We start from the raw sequence: 15,484 nt of genomic DNA on the forward strand, positions 1-15,484 counted from the left end.
ATCTTCTCCGCGCTGCAGCCGGGGCCGGGGGGTGCGAACTGCCGAAGAGCCCTGGCTAGTCCATCGCCAAACCCAGAGGGCTTCCAGGAGGGGCAGTTTTGCAGCAAACTACCTGAGAGCTGCTCTCTGTACAGTTCTCTGTGTGTAATAAAGTAGCATTCCCTGTTTCTGCTACTTGCAAGGGACCCACGCTAGTGCATGAACCAAAACTCAGTGATGAATAAAAGTCGAGTAGTGACCACTCTTGAAATACAAGAAGAGTGGCTTAAATATTTGGATTTAAGAGGCTGTTCCAGAGGGAAACGTTCATGCATGAAAGGCTGTTTGAGAAATGAACACAAAAGTTAGTCATAGAAGAGGTTGCCTGAGCACATGGGGTTTTACGTGCCTCTAAATAATTACTGCAGTCATCTACAGCTCATCAGCACTCAAATCAGCCAAAACAAATGCTTTGTAAAAATGAAGTGGTCATGTAAGTAAAATAAAAGGTTCTAGTGAAATCCTGACAATGAATAAACCTAAACTGCAGGCAGGCCCTGAGACAAATCCAGGACAAAACCAGCCCTGCATTATTTCAATGATCTTAAGCTCCTGTCCTTTGCAACCTGTGAAACTCAGCGTAACAGAAGCAGTGTTGTGTCCCAACTAGCACAAGTGTTCCGTGTGCTAAACTTGAATGTAATAAACGCAGTAATAAAGTCTGGGACACAGGAAAATTTCACAAGAGCAGAGTTCCAAATGCACAGTTATGAGATGGGCAGAGTGAGCAGACCCTGTTGACTGCGGAGGAGGCAGCAGCAGCGTCTCTGGGGAGGAACACTTGCTATGGCAGCTTTTGGAAAGTCCAAAGAAAAAAATAGATGCAGAAAGAAGATCCAGTTTAGATGAATACATGTGCTAGAAGACACGGCTGAACTTAGCTAGAAGGAAATTTTGAAAAGGGTTGTGGTCCACCACAATAAAGCATGTTTATAGGTAAGAATTGTGGACAAATGGCCAGAATCTGTTTGCATCAGGATAACTTTCCACCCTGGTGAAAAACACTCAGATTCAGAACAGGCAGTGTCATCTGCACTTACAGAAGCACCTCCATAGAAAATGGCTGATCCAAGGAACCAGCAAAATGTGCCACAGGTCTCTCCCACTTCCAAGAGCCTCATAATCTCTCCATACATTATTGACAGCAGACTGTTACTTGTTACACCAGCACGAAAAAATTAAATTACAAGTGTGAAGAAAAAGTATATTGTGGGCTTGGCCACGTAATATTTCCTGTAGATTTCACCTGAAGGAAAGGCAGGGTTAAAGCCCCTAAAATTTCCTGCCCTGATCTGGTGTTATTAGCTCAGTATAGTTAACCTGCCAGCTGGATGGATTTTTCATGTGCTCAGGTCCTATAGGAAATACTGTAAAATATATTAGTTCTCATATGTAAATTAAACGTGTGATCTCTCCCAAAATAACCACGCTGAAACCTCACAGAGCCAGTAACTTTTTTTTTTTTGTGAGAAGGGCAAATAAAAAACACCATTGCCAAAACAACACCCCCTCTACCCCTGTACAAAAGTCTACTAAAACCAGGAGTATCTTACTTAGAAGTGATTGTTTAGAACATCTCATAGCAACTCAGATTCTGAGCAGCAAGGTTTTTTTCTTCTCCTCAATACTTCATCTCCACTGGAAAAGTAATGATTACAAAAATAAAGGTACATTCAGAATGGGAACAAACAATAAATGCAACAATATCTGACCAAAATGTTGCTGCAGTTCCATACTTATAAGCAATTTAAATTCACTGCAGAATGTGCCAATGACAGGATAGAAGAAATCAAGCAAGTATCCCAAGGTTGAATCCACTGCCCCGTCCTGGGCCAGTACATACCTGTGATGCAAAGGCTGCTGTACATCTCAGCAGCATATGATGGAGCTAGACAGAACATTGATGGCACCAGACCTCACTCTCATTCCTCCTCCAAAAGGATAAGAATTGCCAAAAAAAACCACCCCAAACAAAACTGTCATGTGTTTAATAAAACATCAGCAACCCGCACAAGAATCAGTGCTTGCAGAAGGAGTGAATGAAACCTCTCTAATACTTCTGAATAAACTCAGCTCAAGAAGCTGAAAATAATAAAGCTTCACATTGTAAGTTATGTAGAAACCTGGCAGGAAGAGAAGAGCTAGAGACAGAAATCCTAAAGCATTATACAATTGCCAACATAAATGGGGAAACAAGACCAAGACCTATTTTCATAAGCCATTTTAGCCTGCATTGAAAGACTTCCTGCTTAAGAAAGTCTCATTTTAGGCAAACTGATGTTATTTCTACCTTTCCTGCGTCAGTGCACAGGATTCTGATCAACAGCCTTTATCCCAGCATCACTCAGTGAAATGACTCAATGTATTAATTCACCTGTCATGAAATCAGAAAGAGCATGGTTGTTTTTAAGTACAGAGAACACTGTGAGGGAAGTACAAGCAGCAATTTTAAATAAACTTCCATACCTGATCTTAGATGGATCTACCAATAAACCCACTATTCATAATACTGACAGCATGAGGAAGTCAGCAAGAGTAGGAGCCCTTATTTGCAGTTACCCTATTTCTTAATATCCCATAGGCTAGGAGGCAAGAGATGCTTTTCAATGCAGGTAATAATAATAGCATGTATGGTATTTATGATGTGATATAATAGCAAGCTATCTTTTCTTTTCCTTCCCAGGTTTTCACCAGCAATATTTTTATATCTGATTTGCACAGTGCCGTCACTATGGCTACTAGAAATTCATCACGGGACTCAGGTATTTATGATGAGACAAGATGGACTAGTTTGAAATTGATGCATTATTTGATGGATTTAAGCATATAGACAGGTGTCTGCCAGGTCTTGTTCCAATTTTCTCTTTTATACAGGTGGGTGTCCCAATCCAGCTACAGCTGTACAATGACTACAGTCTATTTCCTGACTATCAAATAATGAGCCTCATTCCTAGCTAAAAATGAGACCATTTATTTTTGTTTGTCTGTGGAACCGAGAACTAGAAGATTGAAAAACAACCTTTCACCTCCAGGTTACCAGCTGGAATCTCGCTCAGGATGGTGAAAGAATTTAATTGCTTTAGAGGCCTTTGTAAAATAAAGGATGAGTTTCACAGCACATACAGGCAGATACCACAACTTCAGTCAAGCTGAAATTGAGACAGGTACCTGTGAAAGGTGTCTTAAAATCAAATTGCCTCATGTTTGTTGCAACCTAGGAGAATATTCACTGATTACTACGACATAGAGCTGACATGGCAACTTGTCAGCATTTATATCCTTTCTTTGTACTGTGTAGTAATCTGTGAGAGTGGAGGGGTGTCTGGATTCCAATTCAGGACTAAAACACATGGTGAAAATTTTTAAATTAATTGTTCTTTTGGCAGATGGGGTCAGTCAAAGCAGGACAAAGCCACTTTTCCCAACAGCTCATGTTGAGTGAACTACTTCCTCACACAGGCTGCTTTCAAGTCCCCCAGATAGTGAAAACAGGATTTTTGTCTGTCCCAGCATTTGCACGTATGCAGTAACTTGCATCCAGAGTAGAAAATGGCCTGATAGGAAAAAAGAGCAAAAAGTAACAGAAGAAAATACATGAATTAGACTAAGAAGACATAGTGCCTCATTTTCTCCTTTGAAACATTGTTAGAGCCCACAGAAGCATAATCAAATATTCAAAATTGTGTTTACACTGAAAATGCCTGAGGCTTTTTCTAAATACAGCAGCAGGCATTTATTGTCTTCTTGTTTTGCCAAATCTCCTTAAACAGTCACAGACAGGTAATGTGGATATTGAGAACATTTGTCATAGTTAAATCTGGTCCAAGAAACAGGCTAATTCTGTAGTCAAAGGCAGCAGTTTATTTCCCAAAATGATGTTCGAACATGGCATACTTTGTTCTTATTGATATACTGCTACTGTGAGTTAAAGAGGGAGTAGATCAAGTTAACAGCTTAGTTTATACCTGGAGAGATAGGATACTTACAATCTAATAGATTCAAAAACAATACCTCCAGAAAGGGAGCAGCCCTCCTAACAATTAATCTCAAACACAGCACCCAGACTAGCACTACTCCTCATACTAAAGTATTGCTAGGATTTTTTCTTATTAAACTGTTAACAGAATGGGTAATTATGCAGTTGCTAGAGCCACACATTTAATATATACACCATGACAACAATTTGTGGTCTTTAAGGCAGTGGAACTTCGATCTCATGTTGAATCTTTAACAGGAAACATGAAGTGCTTGTGTTGGTGCTATTATTTAAGGCACATACTAATCTGCAGTCTCTCTTCCCAAAAACAGAGGGAATTCTGCCTCTGAGTACTGTGGAACTGGACATCAGTAATACCATTCATATATCACTAGTGAAATACTGACTGCATGGAAACTGCTGCTTTGCAGTGGAAGTATCTGGGGATGTGTGGAGAGACCATAAAGTAAATTGAACTGTACCAAGCAAAAATATTGCTGTCTGCAAAGTAAAGTGGCATGAAAATTAAAACCATTTAATCCATTAAAAACCCCAAAAGACCTCTGTTACTTCTTCAAAATGGTTGATAAACCTTGCAATTCTTTTTAACCACCTTAACTTGAACATTAAGAGTGAACAGGACTGCCCATCCCTCAGCCTCACTCTGAGATGGGATTCTCTTACCAGCTAAAATTCTAGTGTGTCACGCTCCCAAAAGTGTTCTTACATCTTTCACTATTTTCCCCCTCCTTTACCCATTATTTTCCTTAATTTTGAAAACAGCTTAAGCAATCTTTTCACCCTGTTCTGTTTCAGCTGTCTCTTAGGAGCAAAATGAAGCAGTCACAGCTGCTTTGAATTTCTGACATCACACATGTTGCCATAGTGATGGCCACACTGTTGCCAGCAAATGGAAGGCATCGAGCAGGGTACCTGTTGCTTGGCAGAAGGCCCACGCTGGGGAAGGGCTGGCCTCTTACACCACATACTCAGGCTGCCAGTCTCCTTGCACATTGACAGCATTGAGGGCACTCTGCCTTGGCATTCAATTCTACCATCTCAGTGCTGGACCCATTGTGAAGTTTTGCCTAACCTCATTTTTATCTGGGAACAATGGAGTGTGAATAATATGCAAAGAGAAATTTGCTGAATTATTTCAGTATTGCAGGGGTTTCCAGTGCACTGACAATGAGCTCTTTGCAGGCGACACAGTAGGACACCACCATGTCATACAACAGAGTTCTCATTTAAAGTAGTTGTTTTATAAATCAGAGGAACCTAAGCTCCATCTAAGAAGAAACAAAGGAAGAAAATCAAGCTGAAATTTACACAAAATGTGTCACTTTCTTCCTGGTTTATTTTTGCACAATAAAAAACCCCAACATTTTTGTTTAGCTGTGCACACAGTCTCTTTGCAGGTGACACAGTAGGACACCACCATGTCACACAACAAAGTAGATGTTTTATAAATCAGAGGAACCTAAGCTCCATCTAAGAAGAAACAAAGGAAGAAAATCAAGCTAAAATTTACACAAAATGTGTCACTTTCTTCCTGGTTTATTTTTGCACAATAAAAAAAACCCAACATTTTTGTTTAGCTGTGCTCACAGTCTGGATACCTAGGAGTAACTGGACTCTAGCAGTAGTAAAGCACATTTATCAACTGCCTTTGAAACTTAGTATTCACATTTTCCTTGTCATCTTCCCATTAAGTCACTGCATATGCCTAATTGGCTAGACAAATATGCCAACAGTGCTATTAACATATATATACATGATGAAGATGAAGGCTGTTCTTCAAACTTTCAAGTGAATCACGACTACAATCACCACTCAATAAATATTCAGAGAGAAATAAACAACCAAAACCAGGTATGAACATACTAAAAAAACAAAACAAAAACAACAGGAGGCTACTTAACTGGCTTTGCAGTTGCAGTTTTCCTGCCTGCATGCAGTTGAGATTTTAGAACCTTGATGTACTTGCTGGGAGTTCTCACAGTGTTTGGGAAGCAATTTCCACTGTCTTTGCACATACAGCAGGCTGCCCTAAATGGGCCCTGCCTCAAATTCGCCAAATTAATCCCTGAGCAACAGAGCTTTACAAAAATAAACAAAAAATCCCCAACTCTAATGTGAAGTTTAGTGCAAGTTTATGGCTGCCTTCCTCTCACCTCTACCAGACTGGTCAAGGGTTCCAGGGTGTGAGCTCAAATGCAGACTTGGTGACAAAGCAAAAGCTGTCAAAATGAATTAGCCTCCCTCCTCCAGCACAAGTTAGTAACCCCCTTCCCCTGCCCCAGGTACCTGTTAACAAGGTAGATAGTAACTTCTTCATGTTCTGGGGTGGTTACACCAGGTATGCAGCATTTTTAGGTCATGGTCTCCTTGGCTGTCTGAGTCTCACTGCCTGTGGGGTTACTCAGAAAGGCTGACTCTGACCTTGGGGGCTGGTCTCCGTAGGCTTCAGACTTCCTCTACAGGCAACATAAAAATGTTTGTCTAGAGCACCAGTTATGTTTTTGAAAGGGTTGAAGGGCTAACCCAGAGAGATTAGCCCCCCAAGGCTGTAGCCAGGCAGGGGACCAACCCTTCCATCTCACCATTTCCATATGGAGAACTTGAGACTTTCCTCCTCCAAATGGAAATACCGTTTTCTCCACATGCGTGTCAAACTTTCACCACATTTTCACACCCACTGTCCAAATAAGACAGGCATTCTGTTTAAGAGCCTTTACCACCAATTATAAAAGCAAAAAGCACTGGCTTTTTTTTTTTTCCTCCCCAGACTTTTCAGACCACAGGAAGTCGCCCCATTTATCTACAACAAGGTCAGGCAAGAGTCAGCGTTTACCCAGATACTGAGCAACCTTATCAGAGACCAAATAAAGTATCAAAGTGGAACCTGAGGTTTGCCAGAATGTGACACATGCTGGAATATGTTGCCTTTATAGTGGCAGGCATTATGCTGAACAGAGCTACTCAGTATGCACTAGAACACACTCCGATTGTTGCAGAAAATCGCTCCCTGTGCAATTAAGTAGTGGGGAGCCCAGTGAAAAAATGCAAATCATCTGGTGTTCTCTGGCACAAATAGGAGAGGATAAAAGTCTTTAATAACAGCGAGGTTTGATTTTCTAATTACCCCCTTATCATTACAGTGAGGAGAGATGTTAAGGGGTCGTTATGAAGGTGGATTTTAGAACCATACCCCAGTTGCTCCAGGTCCAGCCTTGGGCAGGCAGGGCAGTGCAGAGCTGTACATCTCAAATGTCCCACCACTGGTTTACTGCAGCTGAAGTAACAGTATGTTTTAGCCAACCTTCGATTTCCCAGAGCACTGGGTACTTGGAAAAAATAAAAATATCTTTTTTTTCAACTCTTCAGGGCCAGGCAACACCACAGGCCTGTTTTTCTTAGTTATTCCTGAATCTCATCTCTCACACGATAAATGTCCTTGCAGATGAAGGCACATCTCGGGAGGTGGCAGATAGTACAACCCAAACTTCCTACCCCAGCTTGATTCATTTCAGCCTTCAGGGAATTCATACAGAAGGAGGAAACAATGGCATTTTTTGAGAATAATTTTGGGATAGGAGAGATGAGAAGCAGATATTTTGATAAGTTCGAATATGGAGACTGACCATGGACATAAACCCTACCCCAACTCGATTCATTTCAGCCTTCGGGGAATTCATACAGAAGGAGGGAACAATGGCATTTTTGAGAATAACTTTGAGATAGGAGAGATGAGAAGCAGATATTTTGAGAAATTTGAATATAGAGACTGACCATGGACATAAACCAGCAGACTGACCATGACCAGTTTTTACTGTATTTTACTCTTTTAGCCAGATTAAGTAGGAAACCTGGTAGCCTGTTCAGGAGAGCTGCAGGCAGATCACATTCAACCAGCACAGTCTTAACAGCACCATAATGTTGCCTGGTCCTTTGAATTCATGTCATCTTCTGCAGTACAATCCTACACTTTCTCAGGGACCTACCAACACATCACTCCCATCCTCATAAGGGGAATTCCTCCTTTCTGAACAAGAGGGGAGTTACATTCAGAGTGAGCACATACGTCTGTAAATATCAACTTTCAAAAACAAACTCTTTGCAGTTCAGCAAAACAAGACTCTTTCAGCCACAGAGTGCATCTGCTGCCTGCATGGGGTATTCATGCATGTGTGATCTTTTTGTTCCCAACAGTACTGTGGCAATGAGCCTGGAGCAGTTCAGGTGAATGTCAGCAACCAAGACTTCAATCAATCCAGAGAGAGCAGTCATGGAAGTGAGGCAACAGATCACCATATCATTCAGACGGTGGGACACCTTTTCCTATCATAGTAGAGATCTTATGATATTAGATCAATTAGAGAGGACTGTTACATCTGCTGGGGCAAGCTCCTCACACAGTGAGTAAAAGAACAACAACAAAAAAAATGTCATTTCAGAAAACTATATTGTGAAAGTGGCCTACACCATGCTGCACACTAAGTATTGTTGGTAGGACCAGTCTGTGAAGAGGAGACTCTCCTACCATTCTCTTCCAAATCTCAGTAACTAAATTTAGAAAGTAGCTGGACAAGGGTTCTACAAAGTATAATGCTCAGCTGAATAGATGAGAATAGTAGGAGTAGTATACAGAGAAAGACTTGCTATTCATTACCCAAAGTTTGTATCAATATGTGGTTTTCAAATTATGGCTGCCACATAGAAATGATTTGCTCTAATACAATGTGAAAGAGAACAAAAGCAGGCTGCAGGATTAATAAGAGTCTCTGAAGGTACCTGTGTCAGTCTCCTAAAGTTACAGCATATTATTGTTGTTGTCTTTTAAACAGGCTAAAGTCTTTGTGAATCAGCTCTCCACAATCTGTGAGACTGTATGGACACTGGCCCTCCACCAGACTTTTCTACTGCTACTGGTAGTTGGGAGATGGCTTCTACCCATTGGGGTTGAAATCACCCGGGATCAGTTGTCTCAGCTGCTTCTCATGTTTGTGGGAACAGCAGCAGACATACTTGAGTTTGCTAGTGAAACCTTGGACATCGAAGATGTTCGGTAAGGATTATTTGCTGATATAAACAATTTGCACAGTGCAGGGTATTTGTTTTGTTTGAAGATTTGTTTGCTGCGTTCAGACTGGTAGAACTGTATTTCCCACAGAAAACAGGCCACGTGCAAGGGCTGTGTTTTCCTACCTTTCCCTCTGTAGAAGACCTGCCAGTCCTGTGAGCTTAGTTAGGGATTACTCATCTGTTGCCAGCAGAGAAGCACATCATATCCCTCACAATAAAAGGGTAAAAAGAGCCAAACAACTGGCATGGCTGCTTTTGCAGCTTCCGCTCTTAGCGTTCAGACTGGTAGAACTGTATTTCCCACAGAAAACAGAAGGCCACATGCAAGGGCTGTGTTTTCCTACTCTCACCTTTCCCTCTGTAGAAGACCTGCCAGTCCTGTGAGCTTAGTTAGGGATTACTCATCTGTTGCCAGCAGAGAAGCACATCATATCCCTCACAATAAAAGGGTAAAAAGAGCCAAACAACTGGCATAGCTGCTTTTGCAGCTTCAGTTCTTAGCACTAGATAGACAGTAAGCCTCTTTCAGGTTAATGAATTTAGACTGGCAAGGAAGCAACTAGAGTTTGCTTTAGTGATTCATTATCCAGGTTGCTTCTTCAGTTATCTCATATGTACTTTCTTCATGATAGAATGACAAAGTGTTCAAAGATAAGAAGAAAAGGAATAAGATGGTCTGGTGTGAATTTCCAACATTGTGATCTCTCCCAGAGAAAGTAAGCTCATTTCCCCTTCACAGCACTGAGAGATGAGCTGTGAACATCCATCAGATAGAAAAAGAATCACAGATGTACTTTTTAATATCAAAGAAAAGGTTTTACAGCAGGAAAAGAGGTCCTTCCCACTTGGCAGAGAAGCTTCAGGCTTGCAAGCAGTGTGCAATCACTACTAGGGTAAAGATATCTCTTCTTTGAGCCAGAGTCCATTTCCATATGCTTAGAATTAGAACGTTAGTGTTGGATATTTAGTGCAATTGCAGAGCTGGAACATGTAGCCTGTACAGCAAAAATTCCATACCAAAAAGGTGCTTCTGTTTTCCTTAGTCTGTATCTCAAGAGCATGCATTAGTGACTGGTTTGCTCAGCCACCCTTCAAATGACATTACAGAGAGTACAGGAAACATTTTTGTCATCAAATAAGGAAAATGCATCTTCAATGTTAACCACTTTTTTTCCCCTCCCATAGGAATAATTATGCTCTTATAAATGCAATTCTTGCTGTATGGACCTGGAGTATGTTACAGTTTCCACTTGATCTTGCAGGTTAGTAGTTGCTCACAGACAAGAAAAGAAAAAATGCTTTTTAAGTTTTTGCTGGCATGTCTTCTGGCTGTGCACACGTACAGGGTATACAAAGGAGTTCTGGTGGAGAGCAATTCATACGACAGTGATGGTTTCTGAAGAAAGCCCATTGTGGTTTCTTTTGAGGAAACACTTGTTTCTGGCTAACCTCTGACCTCCCTGATAAAACTCTCTGCTTCCAGAGAAAATGGAAATTAAAGTATTGTATTGAACATCTGCTCTAGTTGCCCGGTACTGTCTTAAACTTCACTGTGTGAGCTGTTGAGTGAGTTCTGGTTTTGGTTTATAGTATGGGTCAAATCTGGGTAGTTCACTAGGCCCTGTGGAGAAATAGGTGATTGTTAACCACAGGGAACACTGCAGCCAAGAGCACAGAAGTCGTTAGCACAGGAGAAATTGCCTACGCACAGAGAACCTAAAGGACCATATAATTTTGGGACTGTACACCCTTTCTTAATCTCAAAGGTCCAACATACAACCAGCTCAGGCTTTTATGTGTCCCTAGGCAGAAAGGGCTTCTCTGTGTCCAAGAAAAACAATAAAAGCTGCTTCAGTCGTCATCTGTTCCAACCATTTTGGCCTCCAATCACTTCAAGTTTGCAACTCAACTATGCCAATGTAAAGATGCATTATTATCACTAGCATCTTATATAAAATTGCTGACTATGTTGACACACTTGAGTAAAATAATAATAAATTATTCCAGGAATTTTTCATTTGCCTTTTCCTTATGGACAGCACTAGGCTTTGTTTTCAGCACTGAAGTTATGAAAATATTTCAGCGTTTCAGCTCAGCAGCTCACCTCCCAAAAAAACTGATGCAATCACATTTCAGATTTACCACAGCTAAAGTTCCTGTTACTAGTAAAATATATTCTGTTAAAAATGCACACTCAGGTTTAAAAATACAAACAAAAAAAAAACCCACCCAAATAAATTCAGACACATGCTTAAACAATCATAGCATTAAATTAAATAACCTCTTGTACTGTGTATTTTTCTCTGGCGATTGCTTTTCTGCTTATTTAATTACCTTTACCAGTTAAAAGTTAAATTATTGAATACACTTTTCCCTGAAATTTACTATGGGTACAATTCATTTTGGGTAGCTCTGTACTCTTGCATAGATAGTACTTTTTATTCAAGCATCAGAATGTTTATTTGCACATCAAACATGATGTAAAAGTAGAAATTTTTAGGTAGTTATTATTGGACTCCATTAATGCAGTTAGGACTATTAGATAGCAATGGCACAAAACATTAAAAAATTAGCTGCTGCTGAAGCTTTGCCTAATGGATTCAGCAAGTTTCTATATTCTACAACTCATTTTCTACTCAAGTCTCATCTTTTTTTTTTTTTCCCTCCAGTGTTGACTCAAACAATAGAATTCTTTCAGTAAGCCAGAATGTTTGGCAGTTGTTGCTGCATTGCAAGCAGCTATGTTTTTTAAATTAATGACATCCCCCTGCCTGAGACACAGGTTAGTTAAACTGTATGCATTTTCATAATTCGCAGCTGTTATTTACCATGCAGAATCCCTTCTGATGATCCTTCTCTAGGCACCACACCACACAGAGCACTCTAGCCCCACTTCTACAGCCAAGGGGAACATATCTGTGCAACTCCAGTTTCATACCCAGAAGGCCAAGAATGATTAACTGTGGTTCAAGTCTTCCACAGTAAGCAGTGACCACAGTTTCTTCCTATCCATGATGTTCAATACTGCCCCACACAGACATGACTTATACTTACTATGACACATGAGAAAGGCAATGGCTATTTGGTGAATCTTTTAAAAGCAAGGTCTTAGTCTGGAGCAAATTGAAGTGCTACAGCTCAGACTGTCACCATTCAGAATGGTAGTTTTTTCCTGAAGATAAATCAACCTGCTAGGCTAATATCTAACAGTAGAACGTCTGGGGAAGTTGTTACACAAAGTTGAGGTTTTCTACTTCTTGTTCTACAAGTGTATAAATACTGATAGCTTTGTGGGATAGAAAATGGGAAGTGGTTTTGGGTTCTTTTCAGCAGACCACATAAATCCCTGCTTAATAGGAGTTTAGTGTTTTGCTCAAACAGATCCAAGAAATTGGGTATGCTTTATGTTGAATTGTTCACAACTGAATGCATTTATAATCCAGCGTACTCTGGATTATGACTGCTCTTTTAGGGCAACCTTGGCTCAATTCTAGAAGGTTGTTTTAACATGCCTGTGTTTTAATTTCCAGTACAGCATATTGGCTGCAAAGCAACTGCATCGACTAGGCGGCTCCCCAGCCTGCTGCTGTGCAGGTACAGTGCAGAACTGTGGAACATTTGGGTCAGCCTTTTCATACAGGACGGTCCCTTCTTCATTGTGCGTTCAATCCTCATGGGCCACTTCAGAATATTCAATCAGATGCTGGTGTTTTTTACAGCTAAGAATATCTTGGTTGTGACTCTACAGTTGTATCGTTTGGCAGTGATCACATTAGACTTCCGTGCCACAATTCAGCAGAAGAGCAGGAAAGGAGAAGTCAGCTGTTGCCCCTGTGAGCCTTATGAAGCTAGTGCTCATGCTATCGTTGACCAAGAGGCTGAAATGAAACAGTTTATTGCTCTTCCTCCAAAAGAGGAACCCCCAGCTCCATCAGAATACCAGTGATGAGTTACTGACTGGAAAGAGGTTGCATTTCCCACAGCTTCTTCAGAAGGGCTTAACCTATTTATATGATCAGACCTACCTTGAGTGCCTGAGTCATCCCTTCCACCAGGAGATCAATTTCTTCTAAATGGTAGGGGAAATTTCTGAAGCAAATTCATAGAAATGGGACTTTTTTTTTATCCGTTTCTGTGGTGGGTTTTGACTAGTTCCCTATCATATTATCCACAGGGATTTTGTAGCTGTAGTTTGTAGTAGCAAGAAAGGCTTGGCACACTATCAAAGTCGGTTATCTTTGGTGGCACTGTGCTAACATAGGTATTTGCATGTGTTCAGATAGAAGGACAAGCCTATCCATTACAGGATGTGCAGAAGCATTTAGCTCTACTTGAATGGTTGGGCTATAACTAGGGGGTGATAAAAATATTTTCACTGTGTATGGGAGCAACTTCAGCCATGAGAACTGCGCAGACATGCCAGTGAAGGGAGATGATCTTGGAGGTCCCTTCCAACCTAAAGGATTCTATGATTCTATGACAGATTTTTGCTGTTACTGTGACATCTAAACATTGTTCATTCAAGAAAATTAAGAACAATCTTCTTCAAATGTTACCTCATCTTTGGCTGGATTCAGTTAAACACCATGCAACACCATGAAACTGCATACACAAGACTGTCTCTTAGGACTTGCATGGTCTGAAGAACCTGAACTGTACAAATGAAAACAACACCCCAAAAAGCAGCCTCACAGATCATTAGAAGACAACTGCCTTTGTCTCAGGCATTTTTCTACAGAGGTGTTTGCCTATTTCCACCAGTCAGAAAAAAAACCCACAAAAACCCCTACAAACACCAGAATATTTATAAAGACTTTTTTCCTGGTTTCACCATCCTTGCAGTTCAGACAAGTTTTTTAAAGGTCTCTATTTTATATGATCTTTAAGTGGCCCAACTCAAGCATACAATCTAAGTAGAAAGAAAATGGCACTGCTCAAGTTTGACAGGGCAATATAGGCAAAAGGTTTCAGGCTTATGCTTCACACATCATAAAGCATCATAAGGTCCCCTGAAATAACTTGAGGTTGTCTGTACTGTTGAGTGTCAAGATCAATTTTAAAGAAATGGCTAATAATCATTTATTTACTAGTGTCATATTTGGAGTGAACATAGATTCTGATTAATTTTGTCCCAAGAATACAGTTTAGATCAGTGTAAGACCATTGACTTTGCTGGGCTTAGCTTATAGAAGCTGAAAGTAAGATAAGTGATTTTTTTGAAAGTGATATTCTCACAGAAAATGGCAGGTGCTGTTACAAATTTCTGCATCCACTCTAAAAGAGATCAGAAAACCATATTAAAAAACCTAGCAAACAAAGATACCTAATTATGGTAGTTTCCCTTATTAAAAATTCCCAATTAAACCTTATTTTCTAAAGCCTCAGCTAACTAGAGGATCTGGCTTCATGAATGAATAAGTGTTTTGCCACTACATGCTATTTGTCCATAGCATGATGAGCAATTACATGTTCATTCTTTTGAAAGATGAACCTATTGAAACTTTCTAACAGCTAAACATGTGAACATGTGTTTGTACTTTTGAGCTGTTACTGTTCTATGCAGGATCAGACGCTTCTATTATGAAAGAAAAAAAATGCACAGCCATAAAGAAAAAATTCTCATATATTTTAATGCTAAAGTATAGATGGTAGAAAGGGCTATGATGTGCAACACTTCTGTTATTTCAGGTCTTTTTCCAGCAGAAACTTGAGAAGGCCCATCATCATTTGCTACAGAATTGTGAGGTAATAGGGAGAGTGGAATGCAAGTTCATTTTGGATTTCAATTCATGTCTAGGGGTAAAAAGCTCAAGTGCTGCTGCTGACCATCTCATATATTTTAATGCTAAAGTATAGATGGTAGAAAGGGCTATGATGTGCAACACTTCTGTTATTTCAGGTCTTTTTCCAGCAGAAATTTGAGAAGGCCCATCATTTGCTACAGAATTGTGAGGTAATAGGGAGAGTGGAATGCAAGTTCATTTTGGATTTCAATTCATGTCTAGGGGTAAAAAGCTCAAGTGCTGCTGCTGACCAGCTGCACTGTCTTAAAACCTTTCACACTAGGGTGAGTTCAGAATCAGCTGGTAGAATATCTCTTCCTTGTTATGTGAGCCAGGACTACTCACATTCATTTTGAGTTTACCACTTGCTGATATAGTAATTATCTTGTTAAAAGGATCCTTGCTAATTAATTTGGAGTGTACTGAGCTTGCTAGAACATCATTCTAAATTCATCAGCACAAAAATTGCAGGATGTACTTTTTTTTTCCAACTTGCTGTCTATTTAAAGGCTTAGCTCAGCAACAAACTGCCTGCCAGGCTCAGCCTGCAGCAAATGCAAGATCCCCTGGGGTCAGCAATACAGAGACTAGTTACAGCAGG

The 15,484-nt window shown here is 40.3% G+C and overlaps 1 protein-coding gene across 1 annotated transcript in view; it reads left to right on the forward strand.

The window, feature by feature from the left end:
* The window catches only part of TMEM26 (transmembrane protein 26), a 13,314-nt gene extending 268 nt beyond the window's left edge, over positions 1-13,046 (forward strand). Inside the window, exons 2-6 of the mRNA XM_008944176.1 lie at positions 2,723-2,801; positions 8,228-8,341; positions 8,863-9,083; positions 10,286-10,362; positions 12,631-13,046. Of these exons, the coding sequence (XP_008942424.1) occupies positions 2,723-2,801; positions 8,228-8,341; positions 8,863-9,083; positions 10,286-10,362; positions 12,631-13,046 (907 nt within the window). The remainder of the gene's footprint in view (positions 1-2,722; positions 2,802-8,227; positions 8,342-8,862; positions 9,084-10,285; positions 10,363-12,630) is intronic.
* Positions 13,047-15,484: the final 2,438 nt, after the last annotated feature.

This window comes from Merops nubicus, unplaced genomic scaffold, assembly GCF_000691845.1.
Source record: "Merops nubicus isolate BGI_N331 unplaced genomic scaffold, ASM69184v1 scaffold377, whole genome shotgun sequence".
Classification (NCBI taxonomy): Eukaryota; Metazoa; Chordata; class Aves; order Coraciiformes; family Meropidae; genus Merops; species Merops nubicus.